Source organism: Lycium ferocissimum, chromosome 7 (assembly GCF_029784015.1).
Source record: "Lycium ferocissimum isolate CSIRO_LF1 chromosome 7, AGI_CSIRO_Lferr_CH_V1, whole genome shotgun sequence".
Taxonomy (NCBI): domain Eukaryota; kingdom Viridiplantae; phylum Streptophyta; class Magnoliopsida; order Solanales; family Solanaceae; genus Lycium; species Lycium ferocissimum.
Window position 1 is genome coordinate 33,301,414 of NC_081348.1, and position 13,067 is coordinate 33,314,480.

General features: G+C 36.2%; 1 protein-coding gene across 3 annotated transcripts; it reads left to right on the forward strand.

Moving 5' to 3' along the window:
* The first annotated feature begins 670 nt into the window (after positions 1 to 670).
* On the forward strand, positions 671 to 3,233 carry LOC132064500 (zinc-finger homeodomain protein 4). Of its 3 annotated transcripts, none has more exons than XM_059457498.1 (3): positions 671 to 947; positions 1,550 to 1,786; positions 2,308 to 3,233. In XM_059457498.1, exons 2-3 carry the CDS (start codon positions 1,560 to 1,562, stop codon positions 2,966 to 2,968), a joined length of 888 nt encoding a protein of 295 aa, XP_059313481.1. In that variant the 5' UTR covers positions 671 to 947; positions 1,550 to 1,559; the 3' UTR covers positions 2,969 to 3,233. The 3 variants fall into 3 exon arrangements, with proteins under 3 accessions (XP_059313481.1, XP_059313482.1, XP_059313480.1); XM_059457499.1 differs by having other exon boundaries at positions 671 to 942; XM_059457497.1 differs by having other exon boundaries at positions 673 to 1,786.
* The last annotated feature ends 9,834 nt before the right edge of the window (positions 3,234 to 13,067 follow it).

Below are 13,067 nucleotides of genomic sequence, written 5' to 3' on the forward strand. Positions count from 1 at the left end.
TTAAGAACTCTTTATTGGATTCTCTGTATGTCTCTCTCTTTATCCCTCCTCACACTCTCTGACACACTGCACTCTCTATATGGCGTAAGTTTGGTGCCTGATAGTGCAAGCTAAGCAAGCACCCCACTTTATTTTTTCTTCCTTCTCATTTATTTTCCAAAATTATTTATCTCCTCTCCGTCTAACCAAAAAGAAAATTAAAAATAAATTTCATAGTATTCTCATCTGCCTGTATTTAAAAAAATAAAATAAAAAAGGACTTAAGTCATATATACTGAACAATCTAATTTTTTTATCCATGATAAATTAATAGAGGCAGAAATCCGAAATTTAAAATTTATGGATTCAGAATTCCAGCTTTTTGAAATTGTTGAGTTCTAAATTTATATTTTATATATAATAAATAAAATTTTAAAGCAAATATAGAGTTTTAGCTACTAGATTCTACCGAATCATACGATAAATTGCATATTCGCTCCTATCATTGTAATATAATTTAATTACTATAACAAATTATAAATATTTTTTTGACTAGTTAATCAATTAATGTTCATCATAAAAATTTACTTATAATTACTCAACTTATAAATATCGGATCGTATAAATATTTTCTCATTAAACAAAAAATAAAAATTGGATTTTTTTTTTCTCCTCTCTCTCTCCCCAGCTCTTTTTGGGTCCTCACTACTTCTATAAGCTTGTGTTTAAGTGCTTCACTAGCAAAACCCACTGCAAAACACTCTTCTTCCTTTGTGTCTCTTCATACCACTCCTTTGTTTTTTTGTCTATCTCATCTTCTTCATCACCTCTTTCATTATATTACTCCAAATTAACTCCACAAAAGAAAAGAAGAGGAAAAACCCCAATCTTGATCATTTTTCCAGTTTTGTCTTTTGCTTTTGAAGAGCTGCTGTTTTAAATTCAAAAAGCTAAAGAATCTCAGTTGGGTAACCCTCTTTAATTTTTCATCTTCACTCTTCTTCTCTACTACACAATTTGTTTTAAGTAGAAGATAAAAGAACTTTACCAAGTTCCTAGCTTTATTTTCATCCCATTGACTTCTATTTTTCCTCCTTCATTTTCTGTTCTAATGAAGTACTAGTCTTTTTCAGGAGAACAGTTTAATTTGCAAGTGTTTGACCCTTTCCTCTCTTTCTACTTCACTTTCAAGAATAAACTTCATTTGCCCTTTTTTTTTTTTTTTTTTGGTTCACTCTCAAGGGCAGTCTTCTTAAGAGGTTAATTTTAACATGATCCTATTGTTCTGCATTTCCATAATGAATTGGTGAGAAATTAATTATGTTGATGAAGCATGAGTCAATAATGTATTCCTCCATTTCCTAGTTGTGGAGCTTCTTGTTTCAAAAAGAGCGGACAACTTGTGAAGATCTCCTAGGTTATTTTGTTTTTTTCTTGAATAGTTGAAGTCAGCCACCAGTTTCAATTTAATCATTTAGTCTATAGCTCTAGCTAGCTAGCTTCTACTAATTAGTAAGTTCCTATCCTGTCCCTTTTTGTCTCCACAAAAATACAACTTTTTTCTTTGAAGGAGGTCAGAAATGGAACTTCCTCCAAGTCAAGAAGAGGATATGCCAATACCAATTAACAGCACATATGTTGGAGGAGGAGGAGGAGGGCATGGTCATGGTCACATGATACATCATGATCCTACACCACCCAATAACACTACTAATCACATTATACCACCTTCCATGAATGGTCCTCCCATTGATGCACCACCAGTTGCAACAGCAGATCATCATGTACCTTTCAAGAAAATGGTCAGGTACTGTTAAATTGTCAACATACTTTTAATTATATTACTTCTCAACACGCCCTTCACGTGTAGGCCTATTTCTTTTTAATGAGCTAAACATGTTACAACATTTTTTCGCTTTTGTGTGTGACCTATTGCTTGGCTGATATCTTGTTGAATTGTGTCACCATTTCGGCGCTATATGAACTAAAGGTGGCCATACCTAATTCCTTTTAATGAGCGCTAAATACGTTAGAACTTCTGTTTTGCTTTCATACGAGACCTCTTGCCTTCTTTGTTATCTTGCTGAACTGTGTTGAATGGTGGTCAATTGAACCTGGTAAATTATATTCCTTCCTTTCCAATATATGTGACATTTAAACCACCATCACATAAATTGGGACTAAGGGAGTGATATGTATATATAGAAAATAATACTGAATGTACAAGTCAAAATATTTTTTTTTATAAATATTTATTAAATCTTGGACTAAATCAGGTCTGATTTCGCCACTTTTCTCAGCACACATTTTATTATATTATTTCCACAGGTACAAAGAGTGCCTGAAGAACCATGCAGCAGCCATGGGTGGCAATGCAACTGATGGATGTGGTGAGTTCATGCCAAGTGGTGAAGAAGGTACAATTGAAGCCCTCATTTGTTCAGCTTGCAATTGCCATAGAAACTTCCATAGAAAAGAAATAGAAGGTGAAGAACAACTCCTTCAATTACCCTCTTCTTGTGGTGATTGCTATCATCTCAATAGGGGAGGCAAAAAAGTTTATTTGGGACATAACCATCACAAGGGCCTTTTAGGTCCTGAGCCATTTGGAACTATAATTCCTTCTAGAGTACCACCACATCATCAGATGATAATGTCATATAACATGGGGTCACTTCCTAATTCCGAGTCAGAAGAACATGATCAAGATCATGGTGGGGTTATGGGTATGGCTAGGCCATTACATCATAATCATCATGTGAAGAAGAGGTTTAGGACAAAGTTTACTCAAGAACAGAAGGAGAAAATGCTCAATTTTGCTGAGAAAGTTGGATGGAAAATACAAAAACAAGAGGAAGCTGTGGTGCAACAGTTTTGCCAAGAAGTGGGAGTTAAAAGAAGAGTACTTAAAGTATGGATGCACAACAATAAGCACAGTCTTGCCAAGAAAAATACCAACGATATTCTTCCTCATGAAAATCAAGTTTGATTTGATTTTCCATCTGCTAATTAATTCTCCTTTGTTTTTTGTTCACCTTTTTGTCTGGATTTTATATTTATGGGGTATGGTCATTTCTAGAATTAGGATAATATTTAAGAATAATACATTGGGAGTATGTATTGTAGTGTTATTAGCTAGTGCATGTGGGAATTGGAATGGTGGAGGAGGTTCTTCTTCGTTTGGATGTTGTTTAATTAACTAATTAATCTCTCCAGTGGGGACTGTATTTATATTAATTCAGTCTTTTAATGGATTTCTTGGGATGCCTATTTTTTTGTAAAAGAAATTTATGAGTCAACTACCACGTTTGCATTTGACCCCAAACACTACACTACTGCCAAAGAAGTTTTTGTTCGTACGGATGGACACTTGTGTGAATTCCCATAGCACATCAGCAATCCCCAAAAATGGGAATTAATCGGCCCTCCAAAAAGAAAAAAATTGAACTTAAAGTAAAATCATTTTTTTTTTTTGGTTTTCCCTTTGTGTATTGATTAATTTATCTTCCATTCTTGATCCGCCACAAGGAAGGCAATAAGAATTAATTTTTGATACTTAGACAGGGTTTTATTTACAAGTGTTCTTTTTAAAAATTCTAAAGAATAAAAAAGCATGGCATATCTAATGAAAACACATGTTATTTTGCAAATATCAAAGGAGTGTTTTTTTTTTCTAATATCGAAACAACCTAATGTGAGGTTTTTACCAAATTAACACAAATATTTTTCTAAAATTATTTTCTCACTAAGGGTGTTGAGCCGGCCTGGAATCAAACCGCCCCTGGACGGATTTGTTGTTATTTCTGGTTCAAGTTCACAATTAGCCGTTTTTAGTAACCCCATTAAAAGAATAATCAAAACTTCAATTTTATGAAGTTCTTAAAGTTTAGCTCTCTCAGAATTAATTACAGATACGCGAGTTTGAAGTTGAAATCATGAGTCTAAAGTTTCTAACTCCAGACCTTAGTTTACAATTTGAAGCACATACTTTTGCTTTCCAACACTATGCCGTACTCTCTTCATGTTAGTTTTTAGAGACACATTTTCCACTCTCATATGTCTCAAAATATTTGGTACATTTTACAGATAATACAAGTTATTTAGAATTCTCATTCATTGACTAAATGTTACTTCAAGCATTATGAAATCAATTCACCGTGTAAATTTTGAAGAAGAGGAAGAAGAAGAAGGTTGATTTTCCCCTCTTCATATTAAAGTTTAAATATTTCTAGACAAGGGCTATGTTTTGAATTGCATATGTGAGAGGCTACAAGCTACGTTATTTCTGAATTAAAACAGATAGAGATGTCAACACAGCACATAAAACAATCCCAGAATTATTCACTTGCCGAACGTCTGCTGAAATTGTTGTCAAAATAATCTGTATAAGTATAAACAAAGTTTCAACAGAATCTGTAAAACACTTAGTCAAACAGATTACACAGTATAAAATATTTAAAACAAGAAACTACGTAAACCGGAAAATGAACAAAACAAAGTGTTGGAAGAAAAAAAAAATATTTTAAACAAGAGAATATAATCGAGCCCACTTAGTTCAAAGTGTGTCCTTAAGGAAATTATTCCCTCACAAGATTTCGAGGTTGATGGAATATCCCCTCCAGGATAGAACGATTATCTTACCGTAATAGTAGTACTCCAAATTTCGGTAGCGGCGAACCACTCAACAAGAGTGTATCACACTCTAATAAACAAGAGAGAGTTTTGGAGAGAAAGATTTGTAAGCGCAGAAAATTCGCATCGAATTCGGAAAATGAAGGAATTTATAGCAAGCTGAGGTACCGATTCGAATGTTTGCAACCATTCGCATAAAACCACTGTGTTTTTTGGAGGGAAATTTGAAAAAAATCCGGGAAGAGAAAAACGGACCGGGTCGGTCACAAGTCGCGGGTAAGGGTCAATTTTCTATTTAATTAATTAATTAATTAAATAAATAAATAATTAATTAAATAATTAAAGAAAAGTTTGTCCAAAAAGATAATCAATCAATCGATCTTTTCCAAATCCAAATCCAAAGCCAAAGCCAAAGCCGAAGCCGAGCCGAGCGAGCGACGACGACGGCGCGAGGGGTCCTTGCCCCCTCAACCCTTTTAGCAACTAGAGAAGGTGTAATGTAATATATACACCTCTCTTTTCCTCTCTTTTTCCTATGTGGGACAAATGCTTTAACCAAAGCAAAAAAGGACCTTTTACATTCCCTTCACTTTTCATCCCATCATTTCCCATTCACCAATATCAAAACCCAACAATCCCCCACATGAATGGGGAATGGCCATAATATAAAAGAATGCGCGGACAAGTGTGATATACAAGCGAAGATTGACTGTATCTGGATAAGTAGGTTTCCCTTTGAACTTTCCGTAGTGAACTTATATCGGATATACTCGATCAATCGGTAGATTTGATATTTTTGAACCGTCGAACTTTGTTGTATATCTAGACAACATAAGTCACACAATCAACCCTCAACCGTTTATGGTTCTCACGGTTGTGTTCGTTTCAGCCATGAACACCGCCCGGTTTCATGAGTGCATAGAGAACGGGCCTTCATTGTCATTCCCCTTTTAAAGCGCTTACACTTAACACTCACATAGGTGATTTCTAAACACGTGGTCCTATAGCCACATTATCCGGTCATACACGCCGCATTTAAATAATCATTAAAAAACCTTAATGCTTTATTAACTCATTAACAAGCCATAAAGTTTTATCCTTATTTCTGAACATTGTCTTCATCCGAGAATGGGTTGAGTTATTTGACAATGTTGAACCGTCAGTCACAACTTTGTTTGATCTCCTTGAACCTAGCTCTTGGGATCTCCATACCGCTAGGTAGAGTTACCGCCATGATGACTTGTCCTCGGCCTTAACCCCATTCCCATTGATGATCTACTAACTCCCTCTCTAGATAAGCCTTTTGTAAGCGGATCCGCTACGTTATCTCTCTTGACTTTACATAGTCAATCGTGATAACGCCACTATAGAGAGGAGTTGTCTAACGGTATTGTGTCTCCGTCGTATGTGACGGGATTTTCCGTTATACATTACGCTCCCTGCCCTACCTATTGCTGCTTGACTGTCACAATGTATACATATAGGAGCCAAAGGTTTGGGCCAGAATGGAATATCTTCTAAGAAATTCCGAGCCATTCAGCTTCTTCACCGGCCTTGTCTAAAGCTATGAATTCAGATTCCATAGTGGAACGGGCGATGCAAGTCTGTTTGGATGATTTCCAAGACACGCTCCACTCCCACCGTGAAAACATATCCACTTCGTGGATTTAACTTCGTACGATCCGTTGATCCAATTTGCATCACTATATCCTCAATCACTTCGGGATATTTATTATAATGCAAAGCATAGTCTTGAGTATGTTTAGATACCCCAAAACTCGTTTCATTGCCATCCAATGTGTGTGATTGGGATTACTTGTAAACCGACTCAGTTTGCTAATAGCACATGCTATATCTGGTCGTGTACAATTCATGATATACATCAGACTTCCCAACACTCTCGCATAGTCCCCTTGTGATTTACTTTCACCTTCATTCTTTTGAAGTGCGTAACTCACATCAATTGGAGTTCTGGCAATCTTGAAATCCAAGTACTTGAACTTGTCAAGTATTTTCTCTATGTAGTGAGACTGTGATAATGCTATACCTTGTGGAGTTCTATGAATTTCGATTCCTAGGATTACATCAAAGAACTCCTAAGTCTTTCATGTCAAATTTGCTAGCCAAAGATGCGCTTTGTAGCATTTATATCGCCATATCTTTGCTCATTATCAAAGCATGTCATCAACATACAAACAAACAATGACTTCGTGGCTCTGGAGTGTTTTTAATGTAAACACATTTATCACACTCATTGATTTTAAAGCCATTTGCCAACATGGTTTGGTCAAATTTAGCATGCCATTGTTTGGGTGCTTGTTTAAGTCCATAAAGCGACTTTACAAGTTTGCACACTTTCTTTTCTTTACCAGGAACCACAAAACCCTCGGGTTGTTCCATGTAAATTTCTTCCTCCAAATCACCATTTAAGAAAGCTGTTTTAACGTCCATTTGGTGAATTTTAAGACCATACACGGCTGCGCAGCCACTAACACCCGAATGGACGTTATTCTTGTTACAGGCGAGTATGTGTCAAAATAATCAAGACCTTCTTTTTGTCTATAACCTTTGACCACAAGCCTTGCCTTATATTTGTCAATAGTGCCGTCAGCTTTCATTTTCCTTTTAAAAATCCATTTAGAACCTAAAGGCTTGTTTCCAGGAGGAAGATCAACCACTTCCCATGTGTGGTTATCTAAGATTGATTGAATCTCACTATTGACTGCCTCTTTCCAAAATGCTGAATCAGGAGATGACATAGCCGCCTTGAAATTTTGAGGCTCATTTTCAAGAAGGAATGTCACAAAATCTGGACCGAAGGAAGTAGATGTCCTTTGACGTTTGCTACGCCTTGGATCTTCTTCGCTAGGGGCATTCTCCATTGGTTCTTCCCGTGGTCGTTTAAATCTTTCATTCGACGACTCGCATTCAATTTTATACGGATAGATGTTTTCAAAGAATTCAAGATTATCGATTCAATTACCGTATTATTATGAATTTCGGATTGTCGAATCATGAACCAAAAATCTACATGCTTTACTGTTTGTTGCATATCCAATGAAAACACAATCCACGGTTTTTTATCCTATTTTCACCCTTTTGGGTAAAGGAACTTGTACCTTTGCTAGACACCCCCACACTTTAAAATATTTCAAGTTGGGTTTTCTTCCTTTCCATTTTTCATAAGGAATAGAGTGTGTTTTGCTGTGGGGTACTCTGTTGAGTATTCGGTTAGCTGTAAGGATAGCTTCCCCCCACAAGTTCTGCGGTAAACCGGAACTGATTAGTAAAGCATTCATCATTTCTTTCAATGTCCGATTTTTCCTTTCCGCAACTCCATTGGATTGTGGTGTGTAGGGGGCAGTAGTTTGATGGATGATTCCATATTCTAAGCATATTTCTGCAAAAGGAGATTCGTATTCCCCACCCCTATCACTTCTAATCATTTTAATCTTTTTATTCAATTGATTTTCGACTTCATTCTTATATTGCTTAAATGCTTCTATTGCTTCATCCTTACTATTTAGCAAATAAACATAACAATATCGAGTGCAATCGTCAATAAAAGTTATGAAATACTTTTTCCCACCGCGAGATGGTATTGACTTCATATCACAAATGTCATTGTGGATTAAGTCTAAAGGATTTGAATTCTTTTGAACAGACTTATACGAATGCTTAACAAACTTTGATTCAACACATATTTGACATTTAGATATATTACACTCAAATTTAGGCAATATTTCAAGATTAATCATTTTTCGCAAGGTTTTGTAATTGACATGTCCTAAACGAACATGCCATAAATTATTTGACTCCAATAAGTAAGAAGAAGCAGATTTTCCATTAATACTGTCAACAACCATTACATTAAGTTTGAAAAGGCCCTCGGTGAGGTAGCCCTTTCCTACAAACATGTCATTCTTACTAAGTACAAATTTATCACTAACCAACACGCACTTAAACCCATTTTTCACGAGTAGTGCGGCTGAAACTAAGTTCTTCCTAATTGATGGAACGTGCATGACGTTGTTGAGAGTCAACACTTTTCCGTATGTCATCTTCAACAGTAACCTTTCCATATCCTTCAACTTTGGTCGTTGCAAAGTATTTCCCATGTATAGCTCCTCTTCGGGTCCACGGGAGTGTAGGTTGCAAATGCTTCCTTAACGGCACACACATGTCGAGTGGCGCCAGAATCAAGCCACCACTCTTTTGGGTTACCAACCAGGTTGCACTGAGACAGCATTGCACACAGGTCATCAACATCTTCCACCATGTTTGCTGACCCTTGTTTTTCTCTTTGTCCTTCTTGGGGCACGACAAGCCGGAGCTTTATGGCCCCGCTTTACCACAATTATAACAGCTTGCCCTTGAACTTTTTCTTGTTATGATCCTTCTCCTTTCCGTAAGGCCTCTTCCTTTTCTTGTTCTTTTTCGGAGCAAAGATCTTCAACGACGTTTGCCCCTTCAATCGGTGAACTCTTACGGTACCTCTTTCTCCAGCTTTGTTATCTTCCTCGATCTTGAGACGAATCACAAGATCCTCCAACTTCATTTCCTTTCTTTTGTGCTTAAGATAATTCTTGAAATCTTTCCACGAGGGTGGCAACTTCTCAATCATTGCAAGCCCACTTGGAACGCTTCATTCACTACCATACCTTCAAAGAATAAGGTCATGGAAGATAAGTGAAGCTCTTGAACTTGGGTTCCAACGGTTTTTCCATCCACCATTTTGTAGTCTAGGAATTTGGCAACCACAAACTTCTTCAAGCAAGCATCTTCGATTTTGTACTTCTTTTCAAGTGCACTCCATAGTTCTTTGGAGGTCTCTACTGCACTGTAGACGTTGTACAAGTCATCTTCTAAGGCACTCAAAATGTAGCCTTTGCACAAAAAATCAGCCTGTTTCCAAGCCTCAGTAACCATGAACTTTTGGTTGTCAGGCATGTCGGCAGCAGGCGAGGGTCCTCATCGGTGAACTTTTGCATACCAAGGGTGGTAAGCCAAAAGAACATTCTTTGTCGCCATCCTTTAAAGTTCACCGGTGAACTTTGTTTTGCATACCAAGGGTGGTAAGCGGTGCAATGTTTGCGAGAAAAGAATTGCCATTATTTCTTTGTCGCCATCCAAATTTAAAGTTTTAGCTAAAACCGAATAGCAATTAAAACTAATAAAAGTCGAAACTAAATATATATATACCGGGGATGTCTCTTAGTAATGTCTCATGGCTACCCGCGTGATTTGGAACCTACGGAGTTTGAGGGGTTCACTAGATTTTAGATTCCTTCTCCATTTCTACTAGGTAATCTAGTATCCTTATGCATGAGTAACCGACCGGATTTTTGACAATTTTCATTCATAGAGGGGAGAACACGTGGATCCGACTGCTCGGGGCCTAGGAGTTCCATATCTCTCAATTGCCATCATTTCTTTATTATTGCCTCACGCCCGCTTTCAATGGTGGAATCCATCGAATGCGTTTAAAGCACGGGATTACTAAAAAGGTTTCCGCTAGGTAAGGAACTTGAAAATAGCAATTAAATCACAAACTTCAACGATGAAGATTTTATTTCTTCAAATAAAGATAATTATGAACTTTGGTATTCCAACGAAGTTTTTATATCTTCGAGTCGAATACTAATATTCATATGGAGTAGAAAACTACGAAGTTTTAATCTCCTTAAATGAATACGATTATAATATTATATTAATTTCCTTAAGATTGTTGTCAAAATAATCGTATAAGTATAAACAAAGTTTCAACAGAATGTAAAACACTTAGTAAAAAGATTACACAAGATAAAATATTTAAAACAAGAAACTAAACCGGAAAATGAACGAAACAATGTTGGAAGAAAAAAAATATTTTCGTAATATAATCGAGCCCACTTAGTTCAAAGTGTGTCCTTAAGGAAATTATTCCCCTCACAAGACTCGAGGTTGATGGAATATCCCCTCCCAGATAGAACGATTATCTTACCGAATAGTAGTACTCCAAATTTCGGTAGCGGCGAACCACTCAACAAACAGTGTATCACACGTAATAAACAAGAGAGAGTTTTGGAGAGAAAGATTTGTAAATAAAATTAAATATTTCGAAAAATGAAGGAATTTATAGAATTGGAAAAATGCGATTCGAATGTTTGCAACCATTCAGATCAGTCACTGTTTTTTGGAGGGAAATTTGAAAAAATCCGGGAAGAGAAAACGGACCGGGTCGGTCACAAGTCGCGGGTCGCGGGTAAGGGTCGATTTTCTATTTAATTAAATAATTAATTAATTAAATAAATAAATAATTAATTAAATAATTAAAGAAAAGTTTGTCCAAAAAGATAATCAATCAATCTTTTGCCAAAGCCAAAGCCGAGCCGAGCGAGCGACGACGGCGCGAGGGGTCCTTGCCCCCTCAACCCTTTTAGCAACTAGAGAAGGTGTAATGTAATATATACACCTCTCTTTTCCTCTCTTTTTTCTATGTGGGACAAATGCTTTAACCAAAGCAAAAAAGGGACCTTTTACATTCCCTTCACTTTTCATCCCATCATTTCTCATTCACCAATATCAAAAGAGTAAAGAGGTAGAGAAAGAATAAAGGAATGGCAGGTGGAGGGATTGCACCATCTCAAATAAAGTAGAGAAAAGAATAAATATAATTTCAGATATACATGTGGCACCAATACATGCATTAGTGCCTTCCTATGGTGTCCAAGGAAAATAATGTTTCAGCCGAGAATTAATTTTACTTATGGTTACTGTTATAAGCATTCAGTAAGTTTAATTAGTGTACTTCTTATGATATAAGAGAATTTTGTAACTTTATTGTTTAGGCGGGTAAATTTCAGTTATCATTCCTGAAATTAATTCTTTCAGTCGAAGAAAGCTTAATAAAGTTTAGTTGTCGCCCGTAAAATTAACCCTTTTAGTCGAAGAAAGCTTAAATCATCCACCACTCTACTCTAGATATCATACAGAATCTAAGCAAATGAGTAATATTTCTCATTGGGCTAACTCACAAAATGGAGGGTAATTTACAAGAACGACCTTATTGAGTGATCTTGACTTCGTCTGTCCCGTAAGCATAACTTTCAAGTTTAACAAGTTTTGATTTCTAAACTTGAAGGTACTCATGTGGGCAAACAGGGGTCAAAAGTTGACCATTCATTTTCAATATACTGAGTGTAGTTTTCCCCGAGGTTGTAAAGGATTAAGAAGTGATTCCAGCATCACATAGTCCTGCAAAAGTGTGAAGTGATAAATAATAGCCCAACTCTCCAATATAAGGAGCTGCCTCTCACAAGTATGCCCCAATCAAATCGGATCTAAATTACAGTCCCAGTCTATGATTCGAAACAATATATTGCACAGTAAACATATAAATTTTTTAATCTTTTTAAAATTATTTTCTTCTATTCAAATGGTAAAGAATTACGTTAAACCATTTCCTTCGGAATATACAAATGCTCCAAAGATGGACTTCTAGTGAAGAAAATATTCAACCTACTTTTCTTCATCATAAATGTAGAAATGCTATTTGGGGAATTGAGTTAAGTTCACAATAGCCTCCATATGGGTTGGTCTTGATCTCTTGGCCGTTCAACAAAAATTTTAAAAAATATCCATCGCTTCAGAAAAGTTTTTAGGCAAAGTTTTTGTTGCTCATGGGGCATAAGTTGTGGACATAAATTAGTTAGGTTTATAAGGCAGAGATTCAGGATAATTCAAGACAGTTAACTTGTTCAATTGACTACAAGTTCTGCCTATAGGAAAAAGCTAGGACTTATGCCTGATTGGTAACAAAAGTTTTTCTCAACAATTTGTTTTTCAAGTTAATGCCATTTTTTAAAGATTTTATTAAGCGGAAATAAAAATTCAAGATTGGACACTTTTGGGGACACACGCATCATTTCCGGAGGAAATCCGGATTAAATAAAGGGGAAAGAACGCGTGTGCCCTCTCAAACCAAAATAATTACCCGCCCATACCCCATTACTTTCGTAACCTCAGAAAAAATTAAAACTATTTACCCGAGATGCCCCCAAAATTATGATATCAACATGGTATATAAATATATTGAGATGGTATTATGGATGGTCATGTTCATTTATTATAAAAACACACACTTTTCAAAAAAAAAAAAATCGTATGATACTATCATCTTATATACATATATTGCGATGGTATCATGGAGGCAGTCCTTCAATGAGACACTCATTAGGACCATGGTACCATCGTGGTATATAAATATACTAAGATGGTATCACGAAGATTATTTAAATCCTTCTCATAGTCCTCCATGATACCATCATGATATCTAAATATACTGCAACGGTATCACGGAGGAAGGAGATTGGGCGAGGGAGTATGTCGGGTTAATATTCCGGCCGGATGGAGTAGAAGCGAAATTACTTTAGGAGGGGCATGGAGCGGGTAAATATTTTATATTTTAGTGGTAT

What these genes read in the sequence shown, in the direction of transcription:
- LOC132064500 (XM_059457498.1), top strand. Translation starts at nt 1,560, where the DNA reads ATGGAACTTCCTCCAAGTCAAGAAGAGGATATGCCAATACCAATTAAC. An exon ending in CCTTTCAAGAAAATGGTCAG is followed by an intron (nt 1,787 to 2,307) that starts GTACTGTTAAAT and finishes TTATTTCCACAG; the next exon opens with GTACAAAGAGTGCCTGAAGA.